The 15,292-nt window shown below is 45.4% G+C and overlaps 2 protein-coding genes across 3 annotated transcripts; one reads left to right on the top strand and one right to left on the bottom strand.

Annotated features, from left to right (window-relative positions):
- Window positions 1-2,431: 2,431 nt before the first annotated feature.
- On the bottom strand, window positions 2,432-2,677 carry ctxn2 (cortexin 2; the record flags this gene model as incomplete). Its single annotated transcript, XM_083691583.1, has 1 exon — window positions 2,432-2,677. One exon carries the CDS (start codon window positions 2,675-2,677, stop codon window positions 2,432-2,434), a length of 246 nt encoding a protein of 81 aa, XP_083547709.1.
- A 4,838-nt stretch (window positions 2,678-7,515) lies between these two features.
- myef2 (myelin expression factor 2) lies at window positions 7,516-15,207 on the top strand. 2 transcript variants are annotated; one of them, XM_083691191.1, is made up of 17 exons: window positions 7,516-7,685; window positions 8,418-8,692; window positions 9,442-9,494; window positions 10,494-10,501; window positions 10,611-10,704; window positions 10,903-11,097; window positions 11,227-11,380; window positions 11,595-11,644; window positions 11,762-11,822; window positions 11,991-12,107; window positions 12,814-12,864; window positions 13,058-13,177; window positions 13,447-13,545; window positions 13,818-13,877; window positions 14,117-14,292; window positions 14,590-14,641; window positions 14,781-15,207. In XM_083691191.1, exons 1-17 carry the CDS (start codon window positions 7,561-7,563, stop codon window positions 14,942-14,944), a joined length of 1,854 nt encoding a protein of 617 aa, XP_083547317.1. In that variant the 5' UTR covers window positions 7,516-7,560; the 3' UTR covers window positions 14,945-15,207. The 2 variants fall into 2 exon arrangements, with proteins under 2 accessions (XP_083547317.1, XP_083547316.1); XM_083691190.1 differs by lacking the exons at window positions 7,516-7,685; window positions 10,494-10,501 and having other exon boundaries at window positions 8,550-9,494.
- Window positions 15,208-15,292: the final 85 nt, after the last annotated feature.

Below are 15,292 nucleotides of genomic sequence, written 5' to 3'. Positions count from 1 at the left end.
TTGAATTGATTAATTTCATCCAAACACACATGAAAGCCTCACAGCTAATATAACAGCTAATATAATTGTGGGATTCCTTGATTCCTGTCCTTGCCATGTCTTGTCACGACATGGCAAGGACAGGAGGTCCGAAGACCAGAGATAATAATAATAATGATGATTTATAGTGGTAGGTAATCAACCAGGTCCATAGTACAGCCATTGGGTTAGGCAACAGCTCCCCTTTACTGTAGGAAGGAGTTTCTCCATACGGAGCTCTGCTGAGTGCCTGGCAGACTGAGATATAACCTATTCTTTAATTATCAATGGGCATGGTTCAATGGCTAGCACGCAGCTCCTTTGTTTTGAAGCAGGATGAAGCAGTATCTTCATCCCGCCTCTGCTCGACTTTCATAGGCTCCTGAAATAAATAAAGCATTTTTAGGCCAGGCCAGTGAGGGGTAGACCCAGGTGAAGGCCAACAAAGATCTGCCTTATCATCACACACTCCCACTGTCTGCCTGGCCTGCCTGTCTACCCCAACACCAGCACAGCCACTCTCTCTGCCCTCCCTCTTTCTGCCTCTCTCTCTCTGTCTCTCTCTCTCTCTCTCTCTCTCTCTCTCTCTCTCTCTCTCTCTGTCTCTCTCTCTCTCTGTCTCTCTCTCTCTCTCTCTCTCTCTCTCTCTCTCTCTCTCTCTCTCTCTCTCTCTCTCCCAGTGGCTGCAGGCATTTTGGTTTGGATAGATAGGAGTGTCAGAGACATGGGGAAAAGGTCTGATATTTTCCTGGTATGAAGAATGATGTTGAGCCTCTGGCATTTGTTTTGACCTATACAGGTAACAATGAGTACATCTTTCTCCTTCGTCTGCACATTTTGATTTTACAGATGTACACATATTGTATGATATTTTAACTCTCTAAAAACTCTCTATAAAATGCATTGACACACAAAGCATAGGGAAAATGAAGTCAAGAAAATCTTTAATTCAATTTAAGCAAATCCACAGTAATGAGAGAGCCAACAAGTGAGGAGACACACACAGTAGTCTGCTGTCATCATGACATGGTGTGCACACGTACACACACACACACACATACACACACACACGCATGCACACACACACACACACACACACACACACACACACACACACACACACACACACACGCATGCACACACACACACACACACACTCATTGCAGGTGCTCTTCTATCTCTAGATGAAGGCACATACGTAAACCCATGGTAGGTCACACTAAGGCAGATTCACAGCACTAGGAACACTGGAGTTTAGCCAGTCTGTCCGTCTGTTCAGTTTTTCAGTTTGTCCATTCGGCCTGTCTCTGTAAGGTCTGTCGTTCTGTCTAGAGGAGGGTAAGAGGGTGAGGAGGAGGGTGAGGCACGTGCAGTGTTGATTGACATCCCAGACATATTATCCAGAGTGACCTTTTCCTCTGCAGACAGGTAGTGACAGATTCTCTCCCACGTCGTAAAAAAAAATGGTGCTGAGATGACAGTCAAACTTTTCACTGTTCATTTCCTTTTTTTATTTTATTTTGTATCTGATTGATCTGATCTGCCAATGTTGGCTCAGACTCAACAACTGACAGCCCCGTCTGGTTTAGGATGGTTTAGCCCCGTCCTCAGAGACAGTTGTTATGTGAATCTTCAACTAAATGTGGAATTGTGACAACATATACCTTCACTTATAGACTGCAACAGTACATACAATAGTACCGATAACAGTTTTTGCATTGATTAGAAGACAGTAACACCATGTATATTATGTAAATCACAGTCTGCACATCTCTCGATCAGGCTGTGGGACTGACGAACAAGTCTCCATTGAAAGGCTCCATCCATATAAACATGCAGCAGAATGAACCTTTCGGAGGATGAACAAACAGTTTGCTCTTTAAATTGTTCACAAAGACATTGCGTTACCCTGTATACATCCGAACACTCTTGTGCAGAACAGCTTATCGTACTCTGTGTACGAGCCATGGGACACCCATCTGTCTCCCTGCTTCATCTTGGCCAGACAAACCTTTTCCCTGAGACCACCTCCTTCACAACACCAGCAACATGGTCACATGAATACACTGTACACCGAGCTCACAGCACGCACACACACGCGCACACATACACACACACATTGTACATACTGTCCACTGTTTCAAACAGATTTAAATTTATAACAGAGAGGTTTTACTGGTGTCTGGATGCCAGGTGCAGAGGTCAAAGTGGGGCTGTGGGGTAGGTAAAGGGGACGGAGCCGTGGTGCATGTGAGTGTGTGTGACTGTGTGCGTGTGTGTGTGTGTGTGTGTGTATGTATATAAAAGAGAGAGAGAGAGAGTTAGGAAGAGAGCGTGCGTGTGTGTGTGTGTGTGTGTGCGTGCGCTCGTGCATGCGTGCATGCATGCGTGCATGCGTGTGTGTCCTCCTGTGTTAGGTGAGGGCGTACTCAAACGTCCCCTTCTCCAGTCCCTCTATCCCGTCAGCCCAGTTGGAGGAGGGCATACTGCTGTAGGGGTCCAGAAGGATCCGGAAACACCTGACGATCAGCAGCCCCAGGAACAGCAGCAGCATCCCCACGAAGGCAAACGTCGTCCCCTGCTCCAGCGACAGAGAGTACGCCATCATATCGCCACCACTCATCGCAGCGTGGGAGTGGTTGTAGTGGACGCTACACATGGTAAACCAACACCCAGGCACCTCATCGCTACTGTGGTAGGGACAGGCTCACAGAAGCCCGCATGCTACCTGGACAAGAATCAGTGAAACAGAGGGAATGGATTTATTTTCAGAGAATGAGTTATTAATGAAATACGGTCTGAGAATAACAATACCGTTGTTATTAATATTCATGACATACCCTAGCTCGACAGTTGAAAATGTGGAGAACTGTTTAGATATGCATACATGCAAATGAAAAATTGAACAGCGTGAATTGAAACCACCATTTAACCACCATGTATATAGAAAGTTGTCTGCAAATAGGTTCCTCTATGAATATGTCATCAAAGACATTTTAGAACGTTCACAGTCTCCGATCTCTCTCTGTGCATTCCACTGATCAGCACACTCCAAACATGGACAGAGAGAGAGAGAGAGAGAGAGAGAGAGAGAGAGAGAGAGAGAGAGAGAGAGAGACTGCACAAATGTGGCAACAGTTACAACATCAAAAGCACAGCCGTGCAATCATGCACGATTCCAAAACTCCCCCTGTTAAATACATGAATTGCAATAACCTTGTAGGCAATTGGATATCTAACAAAAACATCACTTGTCTAGTAGATTATGCATGATTATGCACTTCTCTACCTGTTGCTTTTGAGCAGAAGCCAAACCCATAGCATAATTCCATCAAGCCAAGGAAGGGTGATTGACAAAACATGATGACAGGAATGATGGAAACACAATGAGCCCTTAGTCCTCCCAACCCTCTCTTAAGAACACAAGACTGTGTCTGAGCAGCAGGTGGCTAGAGGGAGGGAGAGAGAGAGAGAGAGAGAGAGAGGGAAAAAGAGCAGGAGATATAGTGAAGGTAAGAAGAAGGGAGGAAAGAGAGAGCGAGCGAGCGAGAGAGAGAGAGAGAGAGAGAGAGAGAGAGATCCTGTATTGGCAGGTTCTGAGATGTGGTTGTGTGAAGAGGAAGAGCAGGCAGCTCACCGTCATTATAGTTTCATCCTCTCAGACCTGTTGCTGCTGTTCCTACTGGACAACTCTTGTTTCCTGGAGCACACAGACACACAGAGAGCCTCCAATCGACCCGTCCATAGTCCTCTTATTAGATCCTACAGGCTATCCACCCACACAGAGAGAGAGAGAGAGAGAGAGAGAGAGAGAGAGAGAGAGAGAGAGAGAGAGAGAGAGAGAGACCTGTTGTGGTCAGCCTGTGCATCCTCTCAGGGAAGCTGCCTCTCTCTCTTCTGACACTCCCTCGCTCGCAGCCTCCTCCTCTTCATTATCATTCTGCCTCTCTATCTCTCCCTCCCCTCCAAAAGCAAGCACGCTCGCTCCCGCTGCATAGCAACCACTTGTTAGTTTCACCCAGCCTGTCTGCTGGTTCATTCACAACATTCTGCAGTATACACAGCAACATCCCTCCACCTCTCTCCTTTTCTTCTCCTCCTCCTCCTCCTTATCTTCCCCCTCTCCTTGTTTACTTGGCTTTTCTCAAAACGACGACCGTAAAATGTGACAGGAATATTATGGCTTTGCCAGCAGACAGAACGCTGCCTCGGGCTCCTCGGCATAAAAAGTGCTGTCGTGGAGGTATTTCGGTACACTGTCCACCCAGCTCAGTTTGATGATGATGTGCTTTATATTAGTGCTGGTGGCTCTCCTCAAATTGAATTAGTCCCTCTACTTAATAGGCTTATTACTGCATGTGTCTTGAGTACTGTAAAGGGTGGAATTTTAAAAAGACCTCATCGCTTGTTTACCATGGGAAGAATCCCTGCATTCAGGTTCAAGCAAGTGCTTCTAAATTGAATTAGATTTAATTCAAATCAAATTCAATGCACTTTATTAATTCCCAAGGGATAATGCCGGGCTGACAGTAAAAAGCAAAACATTGTTGAAAAGCAAAACATTTTACCCTAGAGTCTGTTTGGTGTAGATACTGGTGTCATAGATTGCAATTTCTACCTCCACCAACCTCCCCTGATGTAGTGATATTATCTCTGACAGACATACAGTATGCCTGAGGGCCATCTCAGTTGTCCTTGGATGTCATATGATTCTCACTTATGAATATGAATGGATATGAATTGGATTTGATCAACTGAGATTAGGGCACTTTGCTTTGGTTCTGTGTTGTTTCTCCCTTCTAAGTGCAGGCTTTCATGCAGCCTTTAGTATGCTAGTCCTCTCTATAGGCCCTGGCACTGGGCCTCTTGGTGGCGTTTGACCCTGTTCCATAAAAGCTATTAAATGCTGTCCAAAGGACATCTGCGTAAAGAGGGCTTGACTTTTATCTCATTTGGACAGCGGGTCAACACTGATATTGTAGACTATTCTGTTCTTAGATTAGAATATAATCAGGACAGGCCTTAGTAGCTGCAGACATGCTTGCACAGTTTCCATAAGATCATTCGGATGTGGTAAACGCATAGCATTGATCTGTATATTATAGTGTTATGTTGATAACACTACACATTGTACATCCGAGAAAGATAGAGTTTAATATTAGGAATTGTGCCAAGACAAATAGCCTCTGTAAGATGGACAGATACTGCACACATTGCATAACCTATCAGCATTGCAGATATTGGGTTATCATTGACAAACGCTCATATCCTACCTTGAGAAATGCATCCCATAATTAGGACAAGGGGAAGCCTTGACATCCCACATCATGAAGACCATGGAAAGACTGGTGCTAGCACACATGAGGCCCCTGGTGAAGACATCCTTGGACCCCCTGCAGTTTGTCTACCAGGCAGACATTGGTGTGGATGATGCCATCATCTACCTGCTACACAGAGCTCACTCCCATTTAGATAAGGCGGGCAGCACTGTGAGGGTCATGTTCCTTGACTTCTCCAGTGCATTTAACACCATAAAGCCCTTACTACTTGTGGATAAGCTGATGAGAATGCAGGTGGACTCCCCCATTGTTTCCTGGAGTACAAACTACCTGACCAACAGGCCTCAGTTTGTACGGCTGCAGGGATGTGTGTCGGACTGAGTGGTGAGCAGCACTGGCGCCCCCCACAGATACTTGCCATCTGCAGAAGTTCTCGGACGATTCTGCTATTGTGGGATATGTCAGTGGACGCCAGGAGACAGAGTACAGTAGACTGGTGGACAGTTTTGTTGAGTGGTGTGAGCAGAACCACCTGCTACTCAACATCAGCAAGACAAAGGAGATGGTGGTGGACTTTAGGAGGACTAGGGTCCCCCTGTCTCCTGTTTCCATCCAGGGACAGGACATGGAGGTGGTCCAGAGCTACAAGTACCTGGGGGTACACCTGGACAATAAATTGGACTGGACAGGTAACACAGATGTCCTGTACAAGAGGGGCCAGAGCTGGCTTTATCTCCTGAGGAGGCTCAGGTCCTTTGGCATGTGCAGGACTCTGCTGAACATGTTCTAGAGGTCAGTGGTGGCCAGCGCAGTGCTGTATGTGGTGGTATGCTGAGAGGGCAGCATCAAGGAAGGTGACACCAAGAGGCTGAACAAGCTTATTAGGAAAGCTGGTTATGTCCTCGGTGTCACCCTGGACACTGTGGAGGAGGTGGCCAATAGGAGGATGAGGACCAAACTCCTGGCCATCATGGTCAATCCCTCCCATCCCCTACATGACACTGTGGCAGAGCAGAGAAGCTCCTTTAGCAACCACGTTGCACTTTCTCCCTCTCTCCTTCTCTCTCTCTCTCTCTCTCTCTCTCTCTCTCTCTCTCTCTCTCTCTCTCTCTCACACACACACACACACACACACACACACACACACACACACACACACACACACACACACACACACACACACAGACACACACACACACAGACACACAGGGCTGAGGAATGAGGTAAGAGCTCTCTGTGATAATCCTGGAGATACACCAATGTCTTGCCTCAACTTTTTCTTAAGGAATGATGTGTTTCATGATAAATTGAAGAACATCTTAGCTGGCCTGTTTCCCAGTGAGCCATTACAGAGAGGCCTGCAGTAATAGCTATTGACTCAGGTGCATATTAGAGACCCAGCCCTAGAGCTACTTCAATTAGGACCATGCTGAGACATCATTATTACTGTTTCATCTCCAAAGTGCAGCAAGATTCCTCAACTTTCTCTATGACCAATCATATTCCAACAATCTCACATTAGATTAGTCTTCAGTGTGCCCTCATAAGTGCATGCCATAGACCGTTATTACATATGTGGCATAAAGGCAAGGGTACATCATAAAGCATTAGGGTGTGGGAAATTCAGACTATTTTGCTGGCTAGGAGGTCAGGTCAGTGTTAACAAAGGGACCAGGTCATAAATTCTCCTTGCCAGAGACTCCTGGCTCCACCTCAGTACCAATGGCCTACACATCACAAGGTGAAGAAGAGTTGAGCTCCCTTGCTGTTGAACATGACACTTTGGACCTTGCAAGATGTTTGATGAAATACCCTCATGAACCCAATGCTCATGATCATCAAAGTTATATGAGGGTGAAATGTTCTATCAGTTTATCATTGAATAGAGATCTCTTTATTGACTATAATATATAGATAATAGCACACAATTGGGTTCGGTATTAGCCAAGACAGGGTCCCCTGCCGGGCTCAGAGTCAGACAGAAAGAGAAGAGAAATAAAGAGAAGAGAAGAGAAGTAATTGCTTCATACCGGGAGAATAAATTTCTGAGCAAAAATTGCTAAATATGACATGACACAAAACATGTTTTTGACCTACTGCAGTATCTAAAAAAAAATGGGATCAGTGGTTACACAGGGGAATTCTTTCTCGTCCAGTCTCGCGTTGCTGGAGGTTTTGAGATCCCGACAGATTTTAAACTGCGCAGGGTGAACGCGGCAGTACCACTTGCTACGAGCTACCTAGCTACTACGAACCCACCATTATGGCTGATAGTGATGAAATTACTCAAGAAACCGAAGAAAAGACAGAGGAAACGACTGAAACTGCTGCATCCGTCAAAGCTGAACTCGAAGAGCCGTCCGAGGAGAGCACAAATGGCGTGAAAACGTAACTGACATGTTTTATTCTGGCTCAATCTCTGTGCTGCTTGCAGTCACCGGTTAAAGATGGAGACTAGTGCTACCTAACTAGCTAGCTAATTTAGCTAAGAATTATTCTTTTATCTTAGACTATATACTTGTGTAAAGCATTTATCTTCTTTATTTGTTTGTGTTTGAACAAAATTGTCTATCAAGCTTGTAAAAACCTATACTAGCCATTGCGAAGATATGCAGCATAGCTAGCGTGGTAGGCTAAATTAGCAGTAGCTAGCAGCCATATTTTGTTTTGTCTATGGCCATAGGGCCCCATTCATTCAGGTTGTACATTATGTTCAGAATACCTACAATCAAATTGTCATCATAACAGTGTCCCTTCTTATTTTGGAACCAGATTGTGCTAGTTATAATCTTCGTTTAAATTGCGATGTTTTTATGCATCACAGCAATGCCAAAGATTTTGCCCCAATCAAGCTGCTCCGATGGCTGTTAATTTGATAGGCCATGTGAACAGTATAGTAGATCATAGGCTCAGTGATGGTGTAGTGAGTGAAGTGTTCAACAATAGCCATCTTCACTTTGCAATCCTGCAAGCCAAGTTGATGGCTTGCAAAGTGTTAAAAGTCAGTTTGGTGAATGATGCCCTCCTTTATAACTTGCTTAATTCCTTATCTTAGGACCCCAAGATAAGGATTAATTACAGCTTCCATTGATTGACTCTCAATTGTCTTCTCTCTTTCAGAGAACCAGATGAGGCCGAGGCGGAGGCAGAGGCTCCAGCCACTGAAGTCCCCAAAGAAAAGTCTGATCTTAAAGAGAAGTCTGATCTTAAAGAGAAGTCTGATCTTAAAGAGAAGCCCTCTGGGAACCGAAGAGGAAACCGCTTCCATCCGTACAAAGACAAACAGGGCGGCGCAGGAGGAGACAAGAAAGCCGGTCACAAGAACCGGGTGTTCATTAGCAATATCCCCTATGATATGAAGTGGCAGGCTATTAAAGATCTAATGCGTGAGAAAGGTAATTTCTCCAGAGGTTCAGACAATTCTCCCTTTCTCTCCAGTTGATCAGAAGCACTTGTCCTCTCTCCCTTCTGTCACCAGATGAATCAGCCACTTAGCTATAGGCTAGATCTTCTCAATCTCCTTTGGAAGGCACACTGCAGATGTTAGTGAGCTAGTAGAACAGTGAGATAATAGGCCTATTGGTTTTATTTCCATTTTTCTCATGGGTGGACACCAATTTAGCTTGGACTGAAATGTCTTGTGTATGTGAGATTGTTATTTTGCTATTGGGTTTTATGATAGACAGCTCCAAAATGTAACCTCAGACTAGTAGTAGTTTTGACTACTGTTGAATCTGATTCAGTTGAATCTGTTGTAAGGGGACACATAATTGTATGAATGAAAACATTGTCTTGCTGTGCACTGCCTATTGAAATATTGAGTTTCTTGAAAGGTGAGAGGAAAACCAGTTAATTGCCATGACTGGAATCTTGTTGATCAACTGTTGAAATCTATTGAAGTCTTTTGAATTTCCCAGGTTGAATGTAGCTGTGTTTCTCTCTGGCCTTGGCCTATGGGTGTCTCAGTCACTGCCCAGAAAAGGCATGGTGTTGTCTGGTGGAATGTTGGTCTGGGCTGACTGTTGATCATTAATGGGACTTCTCCATCTGTAGCGGCGTAAACCAAGGCCAACGGCAAAGTGATGACTGGTGATTTAAATGCCTTTTGTTCTCTTGGTATTTTTCCTTTGTATGTCTCATGTAGTTGGTGAGGTTACATACGTGGAGCTCTTTAAGGATGCAGAAGGAAAGTCAAGGGTAAGTGATGTGGACTATCTGCTGCACGAGGTTTTAAATTCCCTCCGCAGTGTCTTTATTATCAAGTGCTCTTTAAGGTAACGAACCTCTGGGTCTTATGTGATGATGTGTTCCTGAACTGGAGAAGGGGTTGTGGTTAGAGCCTGTTATAGTTGGCTTGTAGATTGATATGTTTACGAAAGTGGGATGCCTTGTTGATTCTGGAAAACTAACTTGATGAATTCATCTGAAAGAACACCTTTGTTTACATTGTTGTAGTTTTCAATTGGTGTCAAAGTTTGGCAGTTTGACCATTTTTTCAAAGGGAAACATGGATTGTGTGTTTTGTGTCACTGATTGATCTTGACTTTTAGTTACCTTATAATAACGGCACAATTCACTCTTCAAAGGAACAAAACAAATTCTTTCTAAAATATTGTAGATGTTTCCCCCTTCCCCCTTTAAACCCCCTTAAAAATGACTCTTTGTAATGGCTGTTTTTTTTTCTCCAGCTGTTCATAAAAAAACCCACACACCACAATGCATTTGTGTAATGTCATGAAAAACCCCAAACAAACAACGTTTTGTGACCATCTTTAAAAGCATTTCATACAACCTGTATCCCCCCCCCCCCCCCTGAAATTTACTGTGTGTCAAATCTGATAATGTTAACCCCCAAACAAACCAAAGATATCGGACCTCCCATTGATGATGGTAATGTTTCTACTCTAGAACAGGCACATCAACTCTGCCCTGGAATGGTCTCACATAACAGAGCAAAGCTAATCTCATTGACCTGCTGCACTCATCATTTTACCATAGATAGAACACACTCATAAATGAAAGCCTGCCATCTTCAGACATCTTTATGCAGTACAGAATCCACAATCAGCATGGTGACAGATGTGGAATAATGCTCATGCGTTCAGTGTTGTCAGATTCTAATGATATTCTTTGTTTATCCCTTCCATGGTTGTGGATGTGTGTTCTTTCTGGGTCCCTCTGGTGCTGCCTGTTTAGGGTTGTGGGTAAGAAGCTGTACTTTGTCCTCCCACTAAAATCATGAGTTGCTTCTTATTTCGGCATGCATGGTTTCTTCAACTAATGACTGCCCTCTCTTCCGTGTCCGTCCTCCAGTGTGGTGGAGTTCAAAGATGAGGAGTTCGTGAAAAAGGCCATTGAGGTCATGAACAAGCACGACCTGAATGGAAGGCCACTCAACATCAAGGAGGTAAGGACTGCTGAAAACAGCTCAGACTGGCCCATCCGCTTCCATTACATTCTAAATTGTTAGTTGCAAAAAAACACACGAGATAAGGACATAAGAAGTGTCTTGGCGTATTGACTTGAGTGAATGTCGGTTTGATTCACAGAAATGAGATTTTCAGAGTGAACTATCCCTTTAACCCTGTGTGTGGGTGCTGTGTAGGACCCTGACGGGGAGCATGCAAGGCGCGTACTGCAGCGTACAGGGGGGATGTACCCCGGAGGCGGTAGAGGGCAGGACGGTGGTCCAGGTGGGATGAACCTGCCCCCCTCCATCACCAACAACCCGAACATCCCCATGGAGGTCATCAACAACCTACATGCCGGACGGCTTGGGACAACTGTGTTTGTGGCCAACGTGAGAAACACTTTCTCAGTGCATCTCAGTTTCTATCTTTTTGTCTGTATCATTCGCTCTGAGTTTGAGATTGTGCATGCGATAGTCTGGAAAGTTCTGCATTTTTCCTCATGTTGCTTTGTCTCTCAGCTGGACTTCAAAGTGGGCTGGAAGAAGCTGAAGGAGGTGTTTGGCATGGCGGGGATGGTGAAGCGGGCTGACGTGAAGGAGGACAAGGATGGCAAGAGCAGAGGGATGGGAACTGTAACTTTTGAACAGGCTTTTGAAGCTGTACAGGCCATCTGTATCCTTCACAAATGCTAATGAAACAAAACAGTTGTGCCTACTCTTAGTCCAACCAATGTGTATGAAATGAATAAGAAACTAATTTTTGGTTTGATCAGATATTAAGTCATTTCCAATAGTGGCATTTTTGGGGGGACAGAGCCACAATGTGCACAATAATGTCTGTTTTCTACATGCATGCCTCAAATGTTCCTTGACTTTGAACCCCCTAGCCATGTTCAACGGGCAGATGTTGTTCGACAGACAAATGCATGTGAAAATGGTGAGTGAGGTTATTTTATAATAAATGCTTCCGAATATTCTTTCTGTGGGTGGATTTTGAAACGCAAGACATTGTGAAGAGCTATTATCCATGATGAATGTTTGTGGTTTGCTACAGGATGACAAGTCTATACCACCAGACGATTTCTGTCCAGTTGAGAAATCAGCTCAGTTGCCAAGTGAGTGCAAACTCTTTTCTCCCTGAGAATCTCTTGCCAACATCTGAGCCCCATTCATTCATCTGCTTAGTTGTCACTGTCCCTACACTCCTGTGAACAAATACGTGAAAATATGTTTAGGTGTGCAAATGTTAACTGCTCCGTCCCTTCTCTCTCGTGTGTCTGCAGGAGGTCTGGGAGGCATCGGGATGGGCCTGGGGCCGGGAGGTCAGCCCATCAACGCCAACCGTCTGAGTGGAGGAGGAGGAGGAGGAGGAGGAGGCATGAGCTCCATGGGCCCTGGAGGTCAGTGAGCCCTACACACAGACCTGAGCCTGCCTGGGGCTTCTTCTCTCAGTACAGTCCACTCCACTTGATAAGAGGTCAACCAAGGACAGAAACGTTCCCATGGTTACAGTCAAACGTCACTTGGATTAAAGAAGCACTCTGTTGCGTTAATCTAGTAGTCTGGGCCGATGTGCACTCTGACAAATTTCATGTCATATTGTACGTGACCTGGGCCAACTGAGTAAAAACAAGGATTTGAATTTCATTTGGGAAAGAAGCTGTTCTCACACTGGATTAGAGTAATCCCTCAGCAAACATAGTCTGTTACTCTTTAAACCGTCCTGTCACATAGCCCTTGGTCAGACTGACCTGGCTCATCCAGGTCACAGAGATAAGATAGTCGATCGGTCATTAAGAGCTGGCCAAAACCGTCAACTCTCCGGGCCACACACACAAAGACTGACAGTTGTCTTACTGACACACATCCACCCTGCTGGTTACTGACATCTTCTCTTGTGTAGCATGATGTAGGTTTGTCATGTTTGGTTGACCCTGCAGCCTTGGTTGCTTGTGAAAGGGTTTGATTTTAGTGAGGGAGATGATAAAAGTAAATCAAATAAATCCGCCTAGATTTATAGGACGCTGCAACTCTAGTCTGAATAGTAGTAAAACACTTTTGTGCTCCAGTTTATTGAAAGTGAAGTGTGGTTTTATTGTCTTGTAGGTATGGATGGTGGGCCAGGGTATGGAGGAATGAGCAGACTTGGAGGAGGAGGTAATGTCTTTTGTCTGTCTGCACACTTGCTTTCAGACAGCTGGAGAGCACGTGTGAGACCCTATCTAGCTTATTCTGCAATGGAAGATGTATCACACATTACCCCACCAAAACTCAAACACTTATTCAGAGATCAGGGTGATGAAGGACTGGTAAACGGTATTTAACTGTGATTTCTTTTTTCTTGTTTTAGGGATGGGTGGAGGAGGAGGTGGTGGTGGTAGCAGTGGTGGAGGGTTCGGAAGCATGGATAGCATGGGCAACATGGGCGGGTTCGGAGGCAGAGACATGGCACCCATGGGCAGGATGGGTGGTAAGAGACCACACCATTATCTCCCCCCCCCCCCCATCTGTTTTTACCTCACCTCTAAATCTGCACTGATCTGAAATTAATCTGAAAGTGAAAGAAGTTATTTTTTTTACTAAATAAAAGTCCACCTCATCTCTTCTTCCTATTCAGTGTTCAAATCCGTGTAGATGAAGGAAAGGAGACATTTAGGACTTGGCATGCGTCCTGTGTGTCCATCCACTCTCAGAAGGAGGTAGAGCTGAACTCTGAACCTGTGCTCTCTCTCTCTCTAGACATGTACCGCTCAGGGATGGGCGGAGGGATGGACCGTGACTTTGGCCGCAGTGACATGTCCATGAGCCGAGGGTTTGGGGACTCGTTTGGAGGAATGGGTGAGTACTTCATGCCTACAGGAACGCTCCTCTCACTTGTTGTCCGTCACCACAGTGCACATCCATATCATCCATCCACCAGCAGCATGGCCACCAGTCACAGCAGAGTAGGCATGTTCTGGTTCCAGTGTGGTTTGGCTCAGAGCTAAACATCTGTTTGGAGATGTGAACTGTCTAGTACTTGTGTGTGTTGTGTTGTGCCACGGGCTCTTGTGTGGGTTGTATTTGGCTGACGTGTCGTGTCGGTGATTTGCATGTGTTCTCTCCCTCAGGAGGAGGTTTTGGAGGAGGCATGAGCAGTTCTGGCATGGGGCCACTGGGCTCTGGATTAGGTTCGCTCGCTCCCTATCTTGCTCTCCCCCCCCCCCCCCCCCCCACACACACACACACCTGTCCACTCCTTTACAATATACATGAAGTGGGCTTGGAATGGGGTAACTGTCAGTTGACACTCATCTCACTGCACTGTCACTCATTACCTAACAGTATTGTTCCTACAGTGTCTGAACTCCGCAGGGCTGTTGACACTGCAGTGGGGATTGCCTTTTGAGATGCTAAATGATGTGTTTAGGTGGAGGAATGAGCAGTCTGGCCATGGACCGTATGGGCTCCAGCTTTGACCGTATGGGCGGGGGTATGGACATGAGCCGTGGATTCGGGGGTTACGGCGGGGGCGGAGCAGGACACATGGGCGGAGGGATGACCGACCGGGGCTCCAAAGGAGGATGCCAGATCTTTGTGCGGAATGTAAGGAGCTAACAGAATATCAATTGGCTTTGTTAAGATGTACCCTGTGCGCTAGTGTAGCTAATGAGAGTTACATACGATATTCATTCTGTATTTATGATGCCGTGAGCCTGATCTGGCGGAGCCCCAGACTGTGTGCTTCCGAATATTGCATTAAGTCTGGTGGAGAGATTACCGCAAGCCGGTCTACAACAGTGTCACAAAATCATTATTGGGACGCACTCCAAAAAAGTCTCGATCAATGTTCTTTTGTAGTTTGTCAACACCGTTCACATACTAACTTCCGTGTTGTTTCAGCTGTCGTACGATCTGACCTGGCAGAAGCTGAAGGAGAAGTTCGGTCACTGTGGTACGTCTCTTGTCATTATGAACTCAATCCTGTGTGATCACACATACTATGCCAAAAATATCCCCTTGATGTAATTAGTTGAGTTAAGAATTAGTGTATTGGTGTTACTATAGTAATTCTCTCTCCCTCTGTCCTGCAGGCCAGGTGATGTTTGCGGAGATCAAGATGGAGGGAGGCAAGTCTAAAGGCTGTGGTACTGTGAGGTTCGACTCCCCGGAGAGCGCCGAGCAGGCCTGCAGAATGATGAACGGAACCAAGATCAACGGCAGGGAGGTGGACGTCCGTCTAGACCGCAACGCTTAATCCCTCGCCTCTCCCCGTAGCCACGTTGTCTCACGCCCCACCCTCAACCCTCTTGCCAACGCCCTTTTTTGTTTTGTTTTAAAAACACATTTTTCCACGTCGCTCCACTGTTTCCACCCTTTTGGATGTGTGCAAGGTTTGTTTATATATACCGTGACACTTTTTTTTTTTTTTTTTGGTCTTGTTTTGTTCGTTTTGTAAACCCTTTTTAATTTGTGGGTCATCGGTTTATTTTAAAGGAATAAACTTTTTAATTTTTAAACTTGGTGGTTGTATCTTTTACTGACGGATCAAAGGCTTTCGGACTGTTTATGGGTGTGTGTGTTGGGTGGGTGTGTGTGTTGAATA

This window comes from Argentina silus (genome assembly GCF_951799395.1).
Source record: "Argentina silus genome assembly, chromosome: 19".
Taxonomy (NCBI): domain Eukaryota; kingdom Metazoa; phylum Chordata; class Actinopteri; order Argentiniformes; family Argentinidae; genus Argentina; species Argentina silus.
The sequence above is the reverse complement of the archived record's forward strand: the minus strand, read 5'-3'. Positions and strand labels throughout refer to the sequence as shown.

Bases quoted from the DNA above. Each gene is read 5' to 3' on its own strand.
- myef2 (XM_083691191.1), top strand. From the start codon at position 7,561: ATGGCTGATAGTGATGAAATTACTCAAGAAACCGAAGAAAAGACAGAG. The intron at 7,686-8,417 runs GTAACTGACATG...TCTCTCTTTCAG, and splicing joins AGCACAAATGGCGTGAAAAC to AGAACCAGATGAGGCCGAGG. The intron at 12,865-13,057 runs GTAATGTCTTTT...TTCTTGTTTTAG, and splicing joins GAGCAGACTTGGAGGAGGAG to GGATGGGTGGAGGAGGAGGT.